We start from the raw sequence: 15,295 nt of genomic DNA, 5'->3' as shown, positions 1-15,295 counted from the left end.
AGATTCTCTGTAAACTCAGTGGTCCTAGGCCCACTGCAACCACAAGATGAAGAACAGTTCGATCAAACCAAACGTTCTCGGATGTGTCCAGTATGGTCATCCCTGAGCTTGGCTCCTGCCCCCCAACAACCGCTGACCTGTTTGTTGTTGCCGTCGTTCTAGCTTTGCAGTGACACCCTGTGAGTGGAACCAGAAAGGGTCTTGTTTGCTTAGCGTGATGCAGTCAAGGTCAGGTTCTATGTTGTGGAGGTACCCGCCACACTTTTTAAATTTTATTTCTCGGTGAGAGATATTGGGGTCATTTCCATTTTTGGTAATTAAGGATAAAACTGGTATAAATATTCCTTCCTAGGTTTTGTTGTGAATATAGGGTTTTTATTTCGCCTAGGGGAAAGGTCATTTTAAAGGAAGACACCAAAGTGCTTCCCAGTGCACTGTTTTTGCGTCCCTACTATGATTTATGAGTGTTCCCATTATGATGTATGAATGTCCCGACTTTTGTGTGAGAGGCCCTACTGTGCTGTATGAGTGTCCCACTGGAGAGCGGTCTGGCAGGACGTGTCTTGTTCTGACTTCTCTGGACTCTTAGGCACGGCACCCTTCATCTTGGGGTCTGGTATTCCCAGTGGCCCTGCCGTCACCCTAGGTACAGGAGACCTGTCATGATCTGGGTCCAGGACGTGGTCTTGCTATTTGTCCAGGGGAAAAGGCCCTGTTCTGTGGTGAAATTTCTGAGATCTTCCACACCTAGGAATAACTTTATTGCACCTTCACATTTGATCGATGGTTCTGGGTATAAAATGGAAGGTTATAACAATGTGTATCAGAACTTCAGAAGAATTGCTTGGTTTTCTTGGCGGTGAAGTTGCCCTTAGGATGGCCATGAGGCTGCTGTCACTCTGACTGTTATTGTTCATGGCTAATGTTTTAGGGGGAGAAACAGGCAGAAATGGGGTATGCTGAGAGACATGTGAGCTTAATCGCTGAGAGAAAAGTACGAAACCAGAAAATTATAATAATAGTAAGATCGTGGCAAAGGATACTGCTTGTGGTATCCTTTAGTCAAGAAAAAAATATTTTCTTTCTTCTTTGACTACTTTTCTGAAAGTAGACCCCATCTAATTGTGCATAATGTGTGTGTATCAGTGAGCAGTGCATTTATCATTCCATTGAACGAGATAATATTGGGGAAATATAAACCAGCAACTTTCATAAACAAAGGGAAGTTAGTTAAGAGAGACCCAATATAAAATTTACTAAAAAAAAATGACTGAGCCTCCCCTATTTGTTAGACGAGATGCTACCTGATTCATGAATCACATAGTAAAGCCAATTAGATCTCCAAATTTAAAATAAATCACCTAAATAGATTATAGATTAGTTCTATCACCTGTTAATGCAAAGACATCATGAAAGTTCCTGGGGGAGATACGTCAGAGGTAATGGTGGAGACTTTGATCCCGAGAAGAAAGATTTGGGTGTAGCCACTGTTAAATGCATTGTGAAAAAAATACATAGTATGTCCAAAAGAGGCAGTCCTTTTAATTCTGTTCTTCCTAAGTTTCCTCATTAAGCATATATTCTGTAAGCATATGTCGTTTCTGGCCTTTAACTTTAAAAATACTTTCCTTTTAAAAAATTAATATGTTTTATTGTTTCGAACAATTTTAGCTTTACAGAAAAATCAAACCAACCTTCTCCTGCCTCGGTTTCCTCTGTTGTCTACACATCGTACATTAGTATGATGCATTTGTTACAACGAATGACGCCTGTTTTGGTACATTATTATTAACTTAATAAGTCCTTGGCTTCCACTAGGGCAGTGGTCCCCAACCCCCGGGCCGCGGACCGGTACTGGTCCGTGGGCCATTTGGTACTGGTCCGCAGAGAAAGAATAAATAACTTACATTATTTCCATTTTATTTATATTGTAAGTCTGAACGATGTTTTATTTTTAAAAAATGACCAGATTCCCTCTGTTACATTCGTCGTAAGACTCACTCTTGACGCTTGTCTCGGTCATGTGATACATTTATCCATCCCACCCTAAAGGCCGGTCCGTGAAAATATTTTCTGACATTAAACCGGTCCGTGGCCCAAATAAGGGTTGGGGACCACTGCACTAGGGTTCTTCTCTGTGTTACATTGTTTTATAAACGTATACTGTCAGGTATTGGCCGTAACAGTGTATCTTATGAAAGTTTCTCAGCTCTTTGTGGATAAAAAAATAGTTCAGTCAAGTGGTGAAGTAAAACTTTCTAGCCACTTGTTTGACAAAGCTAGATGTATTGATGTGGCCGTAAAACCCTTCCTCTTCCCAATCTAGGTTTTCCTTTATTCTTTTTTAATACTGTGATTTTTCTTGAATCGAATTTAAAAGAAAATTGGTTCTCTATGTACAAACTATAATTTTTTTGACTTGGTATGTTTTTACTATTTAATAAAAACAAACCATGCTGTGGAAAAGTAGAATTGCAAAGCTATAATTGTTTTTAAATGTAATTGTTCTGACGCCCTAGACCAGAGAGTTTCAACTGTTTTTGTCTCATGATGACCATAAACTGATCGCTAACATTTTAGTGATTTATTTTATTTTGACACATGCACACACAAAATTTTTTTTGCCAACCTGACCCCAAAATAGAAAAAAATGGTATAGTTGTTAATTAGCAACAATCACACCTTAGAATAAACCTCATTGGCTGTGATACTTGCCACTACGCAAAGCTAAAAAATAGGTATAATTTTGATTCATTCACACCTGTGGCTGTGGTTGTTGCCGTTGTCATTTTTTAACTTGCCAGTCGAAGGGGAAAGAGGTCAGTGCCTCTGACCAAATAAATAGTCAGGTAAGCGCATGGTCTAAAAATTCTTGCGGTTCAGCCGGTTGAAAGTTGCCACCGTAGACATTATTTGAAAGCTTAGCTCCCACTCAAGATGCAATATCTGAATGTAAGGCACACGTGTCTGAGGTTGTCTCCGCCCCGTGAGGAAGCCGAAATGTAATGACTTTCTCCTTCTCCCATCTTCCTTTCTTCCTTCTGTGTCTACCAGTGAACAGCTCTGCGCTTTCTGTTACTGTGGTGAGAAGAACTCCTTAGGACAAGGAGACTTGAAGCAGTTCCGAGTGACACCGGGGTTTCTCTTGCCGTGGAAAAACCACCCCGCCAGCACAGATGACCGCAGCAATGGGACCCGTGACAGAATGCAGAACTCGGCACCACGAAAGCAGAGAGGACAGAAAAGGTAAGCAACTTCTAGTGCCACTGTGGCGGGAAGGCAGTGAGCAGTCGTAGGCCACCTTGCTTGCATCGCATTGTCTGTGACTATTCGAATGGGGGGGGGGGGTGTTGACCAAACAGTTTCTCATGTGTTTCAACTTTGATAGGATGCTTTGTGACTCACCCTTATTAACCCGACACATGCCCCTTCTCTCAGAATTTCTTTTGCCCTGTTCTGAAAAGTTGATCGTCCCTGTCCTGTGGTGGCACAGTGGGTAGAAGTGTCAACCTGGAACACTGAGGTTGCCAGTTCGAAACCCTGGGCTTCCCTAGTCAAGGCACATATTGGAGTTGATGCTTTCTGCTCTTCCCTCCCTTCTCTATCTGTCTCTCTTTCTCTGTCTCCTCTCTCTAAAATGAATAAATAAAATCTAAAATAAATAAATAAAAAAAAAGAAAAGTTGATCTTAATCATATAGTAACCATGTCAGCGTGATCACTAAGGTACACTCTTAGAAGGAAACTTTGAAGAATGGAACAATATGTGAGAAGGAGATTTAAAAAGATGAAGCCCCTTCCCTTTCTCTAAGTAAATCTTGGATGGTTTGTGAGAATATAAAGAGGAAATAGCAAAACCAATGTTTTTCAGTAGACATGTCCTTTATGTGCTGTTTATTTATTTATTCATATGGTTCCGAGAAGGTCGAGCTGTCCTGTAAACTCTTTTCACAGTATTGGCCTGACTCGCTTTCTTTGTAAGTAGTAATCATCTGCTGAGAGGGTCCTTTCTGAAATTACAGAAGATGTACTTCTTTTTTTTTTTTTTTTTTGGTATTTTTCTGAAGCTGGAAACGGGGAGAGACAGTCAGATTGACTCCCGCATGCGCCCGACTGGGATCCACCCGGTACGCCCACCAGGGGCGACGCTCTGCCCACCAGGGGGCGATGCTCTGCCCCTCTGGGGCGTCGCTCTGCCGCAACCAGAGCCACTCTAGTGCCTGGGGCAGAGGCCAAGGAGCCATCCCCAGCGCCCGGGCCATCTTTGCTCCAATGGAGCCTTGGCTGCGGGAGGGGAAGAGAGAGACAGAGAGGAAGGAGGGGGGGGTGGAGAAGCAGATGGGCGCTTCTCCTATGTGCCCTGGCCGGGAATCGAACCCGGGTCCCCCCGCACGCCAGGCCGACGCTCTACCGCTGAGCCAACTGGCCAGGGCCACTTTTTTCTTTTTAAAGTGAAACAAGAATTCACTAAGCTACTGGTATAACTATATAGCTGTGTTTATATTCATGGTCATTGTCGTTCCCCAAAAGTCTTGTCTACTGTGTTTGCTTTCCAATTTAAAAATATTTTCCCATGTTGTAGAGTTTTGGTTAAAGGCCATCGTAATCTATGTGGACTTGGCTCTGTGGTTGAGGGAACGGAATTTTTCCGAGGTCAGCGAGAAAGTGTAAAATTAATTTAGCTTAGAAGGCTCACTGGCTCTGCCCCTTGAGGGTGATGATGTAATCACCCCAGTGCTTGTCTGGCCTTTATCCAGAATTAAGGACAGAGGCAGAAGCATTGTTGTGTTGTGCTGATTTGATTGGCTCCTTCTCTTGCACCGCAGCCAATGCCTTTAAGACCTGAAGTAGGAAATGAAACAATCACAAGAGAGACTCTTTGAAAGAATTTAAGGTGGGACAATTTAAGGAAGTCCTGGAGTTAACTGTATTAAGGAAGTCCTGGAGTTAACTGTATTTGGTGTCTTAATATTTTCAAAAGCCTTAGCTAGATCACATACATGAGCTTTTACCTTTTGATAAAATGAGTGAGGTCATTCGAATAAAATGTATGAAAAGTCCAGCGCACTTAACAGTGTCCATCGAAACCTGGCAAAGGTATGGACTGGAACCAGGTTGTATATATCTTCACGTTCTGCTTTGAGTAATGGCTATCAAAAAAACACCTGTTCTGGGGAATACAGTTGGGCTTCACGTACTTATTTTATAAGCTAAGTTAATTTTTAGCGAAAATCTTTATGAGCTAAGATGATAATTGTGTAAAAATAGCCTTGGTTTAATGAAAGTCTTCATACACAACTTGGTGTTTACCAAGTTATTAAGTAATGATAACAAGCCAGTTAATGGACCTTATGAATAAAAACAATTTATAAAATGTGGAAATCACTTGGGGTAAACATTAATTTAGCTTGGTGTAAATGACTTTAAATATTTACAGAATATGTTACTAATGGACTATAAACCAGATAAACTGTTCTTTTTTTCCTTTAATTGGTAAAGGAGGTTTTTAAATAAGTTTTTTTCCTTCTTGGTTTTCTAAATAGAAGAATGTATAATCAAGGATTCATTTCTTCCTTTTGTTTTAGACTTAAAATTTGGGGCGTTTGTATTTCAGCTGTCTTCTCAGGGTTCTCAGTAGGGCTGCTGTGGTCCTTAGGGTAGACCTCAGCATCTTACTGATGTGCTCTGTGCACATAGTCTGGTCGCAAAACCTGAAGGTGAAATTTTGATTAAGTTATTGATTAGGAACTGGTTAGTAATAAACTGGTTAGTGATTCCTTCGGTTTTTATACCCATACTTCCTCCCAATCAAATACTGGTAGAAGGAAATATGTTAAAATGTTACATTAAACTTTTTTTTTAAGTGAGAGTCAGGGAGGCAGAGAGACAGACTCCTGTATGTACCCCAGCTGGAATCCACTTGACATGGGGCGATGCTCTGCCCATCTGAGGCTGCTGCTCTGTTGCTTGGCAACCTAGCTATTTCAGTGCCTGAGGTAAGGCCACAGAGCCATCCTCAGCACCCAGGGCCAACCTGCTCAAACCATTCAAGCCATGGCTGCAGGAGGAGGGGAGGAGGTTAGGGGGGAGAGAAAGCAGATGGTCGTTTCTCCTGTGTGCCCTGACCAGGAATCAAATCTGGGACTTCCACATGCCAGGCTGACACTCTGCTACTGAGCCAACCAGCTAGGGTCAACATTTGAATTTATAAATGGACCGTCTGTCTTTCCCCCACTGCCCAAAATATCAGTGATTAATAATGAAGAGTATATTTGTAGGAATGGAAATTATATTTGTAGGACAGAGTTTGTTCTCATTTTACTGTTGACGTCTATAAAAAAAAAACAATGGGAATTTAAAGTTAGTGTAGCATGCTAAACTTTCTAAAAAGGTTAAGTCTATGCATTTGTAATGCCAAACATAAAAGTCCTGGTTATTTTTATGCAGTTTGATCTTTAAATGTCCTTCCTGAAATATGTTAATATGTTTTCTCTTCCAGTGATTCCAGGTATAAAAAAGTTTAGTGCCCCAGTCATTGTGCTGATCTTCTCTTAATAGGAACCATGATAAATGCCCAGGAGACAGAAGTACAGTGAGTCATAACCTACGTTCAGTAGTGATTTAATCCAGAGTTCCGATAGGCTAAATACTGTGATATCAGGAGGAGATCAAATTTTTACTGCCAGTCAGCCCATTTCCCCCATGTGACGTGCAAAGGCAACAGTAGCTGTTGCTTACGTCATTGTGTCAGTGACTGTCTGAAGTTTCAGGACTTGGAAAGTCTGAAATCTCCCATCTGTTGCACACCTTACTCAGTGTTAATTTCCTTATATATACTGTAGTTTTTGCTGTTACACTGTCTCCCTTCTCCCCATCCACTGGGATAGCTGTTTTCCCTTTCCTTTTTCACTTCTGATTTGCAACAGGGCAGGCTTGGAGAGAGTGCCTGCAGCATCCTGATACAGACTGTCTTGTTGAGGTGTGGGGAGGGGACCCTAGAAAACTCCAGCTAACACATTTCTGCTCCCACCGCCCCCCTCCTCACACTCAGTGGGTTTTTTATTTCCCTTGGAAAACAACCTTTCTTGACATAAAATTAATTGCCGGCTCTGTTTGTGGTAGCCCTCACAAAAAAGCAAAATTAAAATTTCTGGCCTTGGCCGGTTGGCTCAGTGATAGAGTGCTGGCCTGGCGTGTGGATGTCTTGGATTTGAGATTTCCGGCCAGGGCACACAGGAGAAGCACCCATCCGCTTCTTCACCTCTCCCCTCACCTCCCCCATCTCTTTCTCTTTCTTTTTTCCTCCTGCAGCCAGGGTTCAAATGTTTCGAGCTAAGTTGGCCCTGGGTGCTAAGGATGGCTCCATGGCCTCACCTCAGGTGCTAAAATAGTTTGGTTGTGGTTGCGAAGCTACAGAGCAGCACCCCAGATAGGCAGAGCATCGCCCCCTAGTGGGCTTGCTGGGTGGATCCATGTCAGGGTGCATGCAGGAGTCTGTCTCTCTGCCTCCCCTCCTCTCACTTAATAAAAAAATTAAAAAGTTAAAATTTCTGATTTGATCAAGTTAGGTTTTATAAGCATTTAAGTAAGGCAAAAGAGAATATATCATATTTTATGTGATAAAATACGATTCCGGATTAGACTGTTAGAACACCAGTGTGTGTGTGTGTGTGTGTGTGTGTGTGTGTGTGTGTGTGTGTGTGTTTAAATGTTATAGAATGGCAAAATAAATTTCCAACTCTAATTTTTACCCTTTTTACAGATCTGGAGACTTTTTTTTAGTTGTTGCTTACCTGATACCAGGTAGCGATCTAGTTTTACGTTACACTATTAATAATAACAGATGTGTTCTAAAAGTTGTTTTCTGACAGTTATCCCTGATAAGTTAAAACCGATCTAGCGGTATGTTCTACATAAGTTGTTATAAAATGAAACAGTCAACACTGGCAGACCTGTTTTTATTTTATGCCCGCAGAGACCGACCTCCTCCTCAGAATGCAGTGTCTTGTGTAAGTGTGAGCACACAGACTGTGTCCGATGACCAGGCTGGTAAATTGTGGGACGAGCTCAGCCTGGTCGGCCTGCCAGATGCCATCGATGTCCAAGCCTTATTTGATCCTACAGGTGAGAGGGCCTGCCTTCCAGAACAAACTACCTCTTGATTCCGGGAGCGTCTTAATTTTCATGAACAGAGTGACTTCTTAGTCAACAGCCTGTCACTGAGAAATAGTGATGATCCCGTTGTAAAGAATGGCCTGGTTAAGGGTGGCTTCTTAGGTAAAATAAATGGTCTAGTTATAATGACCTAATTTAACGTTGCAGTCTGACCAGGGCTAATGCTGGGCGGGATGCTTTTACAAGTGTTCGCGTCTCTGTGTTGATGGTAATGCTGCGGTGACCTGATAGTTGAGGAATGAGAACATTTTAAAGGGATCTGAGAGGACTTGGGGAGCAGGGTGCTCTGGGTGTGTTTATTGTAGGGGTGAAGGGCGTTAGCTCTTAGCCATGTGGGTATCCCATTGTAACAGAATAGCAACACATACCCATGATATGAGGAGGTTGTGGGGTTTGGGGTAAATTTCATTCAGCACTTAAACACTGTGTATGGATAGCAGTCCAGATGCTCTGTGATGGAGAATTTAATGGCCCAGCTATTGTTTGATGATTGCTGAGGACTCTTGGTGTGGGGTAGAGCGGAATGGAGGTATATACATTGTTGTTCATTGGCTGAACATCCTTGTTATCCTAAAGTATTACATACTGTCGATAGTTTGATGGGTAGGGTTCCCAATAAAATATCTCATAGCAGTATTGAAATGAAATGACTAATCACTGATTTTTTTTGTTGGAGGAATAATCGCTCATGCCATGATTCTTGGTCTCATGAGTTCCTCAGAATCAGCGGTGAGGGCTTGTGGAAACATAGACTTCTGGGTTCCATGGGTCTCAGTTGTGAGCTAAGACTGTGCATTTCTTAGAAGTTCCCAGATGCAGCCGGACGGCATTTGGAGAAGGGCTGCTTTTCATTCCCTTGTGTCTTTTACACGGGAGAGCGGGTGTGGGGGAAGGGGGGAGGTTTGCATCTGTGTTAATTACCGTGTTAATCTGGTTAATGTTACTCCTTTGCTCCTCTCTGCCCTCTCACCATTTCAGGCACTTGTTGGGCTCATCACCGTTGTGTGGAGTGGTCACTGGGTTTGTGCCAGGTGGAAGAACCGTCGTTAGTGAACGTGGACAAAGCGGTCATCTCAGGGAGCACAGAAGTAAGTAACAGAAACAGACATCTAAGCCCAGCTTGATACCCTTGGCTGCAAAAGCCTCCCTCAGAGGGATGATTTGTCCAATGATGGCTGTCATGTAACAACCCTTAACATAGAAAATTAAATTTTATCTAAGCATTGTTTGTGCAAACCACAAGAACATAGTCTGAGTTATGCAATAAATGTAACTCTTTAAATATTTGACGTTTAAATCAGAAATCAAGCTCGATAGAAGCAAGAGTTACTACTTACTAATACATCCACGTGGTTACTTTTTAAAGAAAAAACCACATGATGAAGACCTAACACAGGAGAGAGAGGCGGTCTGACAGGTCTGTGGTCTGCAGCATGGGCCAGCTCTGTTTGATAAGCTGGCAGCTGAGTTCACCTTTCTGGCTCTGTCCCCAAGTAGTAGTGTCCTGGGCACAGCCGCCGTCCTGCAGAGCGTTCGCTGTGGAATGGGTGTGGGAAGGGATGCACGTACCTTCCTTGTAAGGGTGGCCAGCCCTGGGAAGCACGATTGCTTTGCTGCTGTCCAGTTCTCTTCAGTTGTTGACAAGTATATTTGGGTGATTTGAAACGGCCCCTTCACCAGGAATATGACACGTGGAAATGTTGACTGTAGGAATGACACAGTCTTCAACTGACTGAATATGATTGAAACTTTTAAAAAGGGTCGTTGTGACAAGGGCTTAGCTTCAAGTCATCATTTGATTAGTATAACATGAGCCTTACTCAGTAGTTATCAGAATGATCTAATGTCCATGGATAAGTAACTCTCATCTCAAGATTAGTCAAGTTAAAAGAGTGCTTGTTTTGGAAATGTGACATGACCTTTAAGTGCTCATGTTAATCAGAGTTTGAACAGTATAAGACACAACGTTAAATTCCACTGTGAAGAGACTTGGATGGCCAGATCAAGACTGTGATGGATCTGTGAGAGTTAGTTCTCCTGTGAACTGATCATTCAGAAGTCATCCGGGGTTATTCTGTGATGCTGAGAAGTACAGGCATCTCTTGGAGATTGTTGTGGGGTTCGTCCCAGACCATGGCGGTAAACCAGGTGTCCCAGTAAAAGGGAACAGTCCTCTCGCCGGCGGAGGGTCTTGCCTTTTCTTTGTCGACAACTCAGCATCTGTGAAGCACAGAGAGGGTAGTTAAAGGGAAGCTTGCCTCACACTCTCTGTTTTGAGCAGAAGATAGCATTCCTGGTGAAGATACTAGATGTTCTTGTTCTCTAAATGCACACTGATTGATACTGAAATGGAATGCAGAGATCAAGGCTGCGCTCTATCCCCTGACAAAGGAATGGGGGCCATGCGAGACCTGCATTCCTTCCTACTTTATTTGGAGGTGGAGTGGACCCAGGCAGGTAGAGGGCAGACAGGGAGAGCTAGGTGTGGATGGAGCGATGGGATGGTGAGGGAAGCGGGGCGGCTCCACCGCAGTGTGCACACGTCTTCTGACATTTCTACGGTTGTCTTGTGTTTCTCCATCGTCAAAACAGACACAGGGTAGACCAGTCAGCTAGAACTTTTGAAATGCCTTCTCCCCTAAAGAAAACAAGAGTCTGTGGCCCTGGCCAGTTGGCTCAGTGGTAGAGCATCAGCCCAGTGTGTGAATGTCCCAGGTTTGATTCCCGGCCAGGGCACACAAGAAAGCACCCATCTGCTTCTCCACCCCTCCCCCTCTCCTTCCTCTCTGTCTCTCTTCCCCTTCCACAGCCAAGGCTCCATTGGAGCAAAGTTGGCCCGGGCGCTGAGGATGGCTCTATGGCCTCCACCTCAGGTGCTAGAATGGCTCAGGTTGCAACAGAGCGATGCCCCAGATGGGCAGAGCATCGCTCCCTGGTGGGCATGCCGGTTGGATCCCGGTTGGGAGCATGCGGGAGTCTGTCTGACTGCCTCCTAGCTTCTAACTTCAGAAAAATACAAAAAAAAATATTAAAAAAGAAATCAAGAGTTTGCCTCGCTGACAAAAAGTTGAATGTACAACAACACGTTTGTTGACGGGGCCGTGGGAAATGATGCTCTTACACTAGGCTCGCGAGAACGCAGCCGGTACGCATTTTCTGGAGGGAAGTGGAGCGATACTTTACAAGGTAGGTGTGCACATTTTTCGTTACCCTTCCAGGAAGCCACACTGTAGAGTGTAGAACATGCCTGCCGCAGTACCCAGGACATGTGGAATGAGATGTTAACAGTTGTAGTAGTGTTCAATTTGCAAAATGTTGGAGGCAGCCTACACGACCACCCCAGCAGTGATGGTTGAACGAACCGTGGTGCGGTTCCTACAGCTGAAAAACAACAATGAGGAACAGCCCTTTAAGCTGACGTGGCGTGGCGTCCAATATATACTTTTAAATGGAGAAAGTACCAAAGACCATTTATGGTGTGCAAGCCTTTATACAGGAAGAATAAGGTGTGAGGAAATGTGCATGCATGTGCCAGTCTGTGGAAGAAGAAACAGGGAAAGTGAAACCAGAAACTAATGCTTAGTTCCCTGTGTGGTGTCAGTGGGAAAGAGGCAGGAGGACATAATGGATCGCTGTAGCCGGGAGAGGGTGGGGGGCAGACACTGCTCTTAAGATACGTCTCTGTGTACAGCCCTGACTTATAACTGTTGGACTGTTTCACTGACCCCTTAAATAAGCAATTGCAGCCGTCTAGGATATGGAGGACCAAAAGGACTAGCAAAATTTGCACTTGGAGAGAGAGGAAAGAAAAGAGGTAACCTGTGTACCATATTTCTCCATGTATAAGACACTCCCATGTATAAGACACACCTTAATTTTGGGGCCCAGAATTTGAAAAAAAAAAAAAGTATTACATAAAGTTATTGAACTCAAGTTTCATTCATCTATAACGAGTGCAAAAACAAGTGGGAAATACAAGTTTAAAAACTACAATCGCTGTGTAAGACGCACCCAGTTTTTAGACCTCAAATTTTTGGAAAAAACGTGCATCTTATACGTGGGGAAATACGGCAGCTGGAAATGTGTGTCTTAACTAGATCCAAGTAAACCTAAAGACAACAAGAACCGTGGCGCGTGGTGTTGGAGTCCAGCAAGTGGCCAAGCTTCTCCTAGGGCTGTGGGTTAGTGGTTCTGAAACTGCTTTACTTGTATACTGTCAGTGCGCAAATAAGTAACCATGCGGCAGGTAAGGAGACCGGGGCTTTTCTGTGTGGGAGGGAGGAAGCTGTATGTAAGTAAGGGAAGGCTAGCATGAATTTCTGCGACATTGGGGTGGAGCTAGAGGGCTTCACAGCTTTTAGTATTTACTCAGACGGATGCTGAAACATCGATGTGTGCGTCCATGTGAGTTGGCATGCGTACATCCATTTCCTCGCTCTGCCTGCCTTGCAGCCTGGGCAGCAGGGACCCCTGAAGCAGTGAGCACACCTAGTGCCCAGACCTTGGCTTCCAACCCTGTTCTCTTTGGGAAGTCACGGAGTTCCTGGTGCAGGGAACATGAAACAGGACGGTTGCTCAAGTGGAAGGCAGCGTGGGGTCGGAAGGACGGGGACCTACTGAGCGTACAAGGCCACCCTGGAGGTTTTCCTAGAGCCCCTGTGAGCAGCCACAGAAAATGCCTGGATTCGGTTTTCATCCACAGAATATAATCAGCCCATAGGCAACCAGACTGATAGAGGTCATTCACATCACTCCTTTACCTGACGCTCTTGCATGACTCCTCATTTCACGCAGGGAATAAAAGCTCATTCTGACTGACCCCCCCCCCTTGACTTAGTGTCACTGTCCCCTCACCCGCTTCCTTTGGCCACACTGACCCTGTGGTCACCCTCAGAGGCACTGGGCTAGGCAATTGCCCACCCCAGGGCTGGTCACAGCCCTTGTTCTCACTGTCCAAGTGATCTTTGGTGTTGATATGTGTGGCTTGCTCCCTCATTTCCTTTAGGTGTTTATTCATGTTATCTCATCAGTGAGGGCTTTGCTGGACTCCCTGTTGAAAGTGGGGAGTGCCGCCCCTCTATACCCTGCTTTAAGGTGGTTCCCCCCTCTGCCCCATTGGCGTCTGACATAGTATGTGTTTCCTTAACGCTGGCTTCTCTCTCTTCTGGCCGGAATGATAATGCCATTCTGACAGGGTCTTTTCCTGTTCTGGTCTTTCTCAAGAAATAGTTGTGGGGCCTGAATGAATAGCCCTACAGATCATTCATGAATCATTCATGGTGACAAGTAAGAAGTCCAGAGTGCAACATGTTATTTCTTTATTTTTTAAGTAAGAGGAGGGGAGACAGACTCGCGCATGCACTCCAGCTGAGATCTACCTGGCAAGCCCCCTACTGGCTATGCTCTGCCTATCTAGGGCCATTGCTTGGCAACCAAGCTATTTTTGGCACCTTTAGTGGAGGCTCTTCGGAGCCATCCTCAGCGCCTGGGGCCAACACTCTGGAACCAGTCAAGCCATGTCTGTAGGAGGGGAGGAGAGAGAGAGAGAAGCGAGAGCAGAAGGGTGGAGAAGCAGATGGTCACTTCTCCTCTGTGGCTTGACTGGAAATTGAACCTGGGACTTTCACATGCTGGGCTGACACTACCACTGAGCCAACTGGCCAGGGCCAGAGTCCAAAGTATCAAAGTATTAAGGGAGGTCACCAGTGTGGTTCATTTTATACATGTTTATAAATTTATAATTGTCCAAAAAAAAATCTTAAAAACTAACTTTTTTTTTTTTTTACAAGTGTACGAAAGTGGTTGGGGTGGGCAGTTAAGGACAATGAAAATTGTTAATATCTCAAAAGGTTCCCTGAGGCAGAGTATATGAAAGGATTGTTAAACTTATAATACCTCTTTATTTGATCAAAAGACATGTGGTCTAAATTTGTTGACTCTCATTGGGATGACATGTGGTTGAATCTATACTGCTCACAAAAATTAGGGGATGTTTCAAAATGAACACGAAGCAATAAAATACCCCCTAATTTTTGTGAGCAGTATATTAAGATCTTCATCTGCCTCTCCGGGAGAAAGGTGACCTCGACAACGAAAAAATAATGAGTTCTCAGGGAAGAGGTCAGGGGTTGAGCCTTTCAAACACAGATATCTGGAACTATTTCTGTTGCTGTTTTATTGCCAGACACAATGCAAGTTTGTGTACAAAAAAAAAAAGTGAAAAAAGAAACTCACATATGTCACCAAAAAAGCCTCGGACACAGAATTTCCTAATCTGATTAAATTATTTAAAAGACTTTTGGTATGTCTTAAACCTCTTTGTTAAAAAGAAAAAAGATAAAGTACCTTTAGATTACAGAGGGTGAAAATTTTCGAGCTAAATTTTGGTCATTTGGGTTGGGACTGAGAAATGTTTGTGGTAGTGATGCGTGACTTCTGTTCTGGTTGCCTTATTTTCCTGGGGGTCCCCTCTCCACTCTTTTTAAATATAAGGCAGCTTTGGAAAAGAGGGGGCTTTGGATTTAAGAAGAAGGAAGAGACCAAGGTGCAGAGCTCAGAGGGAGGGGCTGCCGTCCTCTCTTAGCTTTTAGTGAGAAATACATACTTGAGCACGCCACCCTTATTACACCCTCTCCTCGGAACATGGGAGCCTACCAGCATCTTACTTAAATTTGGAAATGTGCACTGCTAGTGTGAGCTCTTATTCCTTTGGTGCCCTGGCTAAGACTGGTGGCACTGTGAGGGCATGGGGAATATCTGCTTAGATTTATCATTTTATATCGAGCATCTCACATCTCACTGAGTTGTAGCTCACAGGAGAGTTATTTAAGGGATGGACGCATGCATGACAGGAACTTGCCAGTGAAGAGCCATCCTGAGTCCGTTCCCTCGAGCCGAGAGGAAGGCGCTGCTGCCACCCAGTGGCTACTACTGCCCAGCATCCTGCGGTGCCTGGGACAGACAGCCTCCCGCCACAGAGAGCGAATGACCCAGCTCAGAATGCCAATAGCACTGAGGTTGAGAAGTCTTAGTTTTAATCAATCACACCATACCTCTTTTTTCTGGGATTTCAGACAGCTTGTCTGTTTTCCCATCTTTTTTGCTAGTTGGAAGAATGTGCC

At 44.1% G+C, this 15,295-nt stretch overlaps 1 protein-coding gene and 1 pseudogene across 12 annotated transcripts in view; one reads left to right on the top strand and one right to left on the bottom strand.

Moving 5' to 3' along the window:
• The window catches only part of KMT2C (lysine methyltransferase 2C), a 228,757-nt gene that overhangs the window by 79,362 nt on the left and 134,100 nt on the right, over positions 1-15,295 (top strand). For all 12 annotated transcript variants that reach the window (XR_010751578.1, XM_066385396.1, XM_066385386.1 and 9 more), the window contains exons 4-6: positions 3,055-3,246; positions 7,975-8,123; positions 9,153-9,262. Coding sequence is in view for 11 of the 12 variants with exons in the window: in XM_066385396.1 (XP_066241493.1) it covers positions 3,055-3,246; positions 7,975-8,123; positions 9,153-9,262 (451 nt within the window). In the remaining variant the exon portion in view is untranslated. The remainder of the gene's footprint in view (positions 1-3,054; positions 3,247-7,974; positions 8,124-9,152; positions 9,263-15,295) is intronic.
• Positions 2,599-2,729, bottom strand: LOC136407252 (U4 spliceosomal RNA; annotated as a pseudogene).

Source organism: Saccopteryx leptura, chromosome 5, assembly GCF_036850995.1.
Source record: "Saccopteryx leptura isolate mSacLep1 chromosome 5, mSacLep1_pri_phased_curated, whole genome shotgun sequence".
Lineage (NCBI taxonomy): Eukaryota > Metazoa > Chordata > Mammalia > Chiroptera > Emballonuridae > Saccopteryx > Saccopteryx leptura.
The sequence above is the reverse complement of the archived record's forward strand: the minus strand, read 5'-3'. Positions and strand labels throughout refer to the sequence as shown.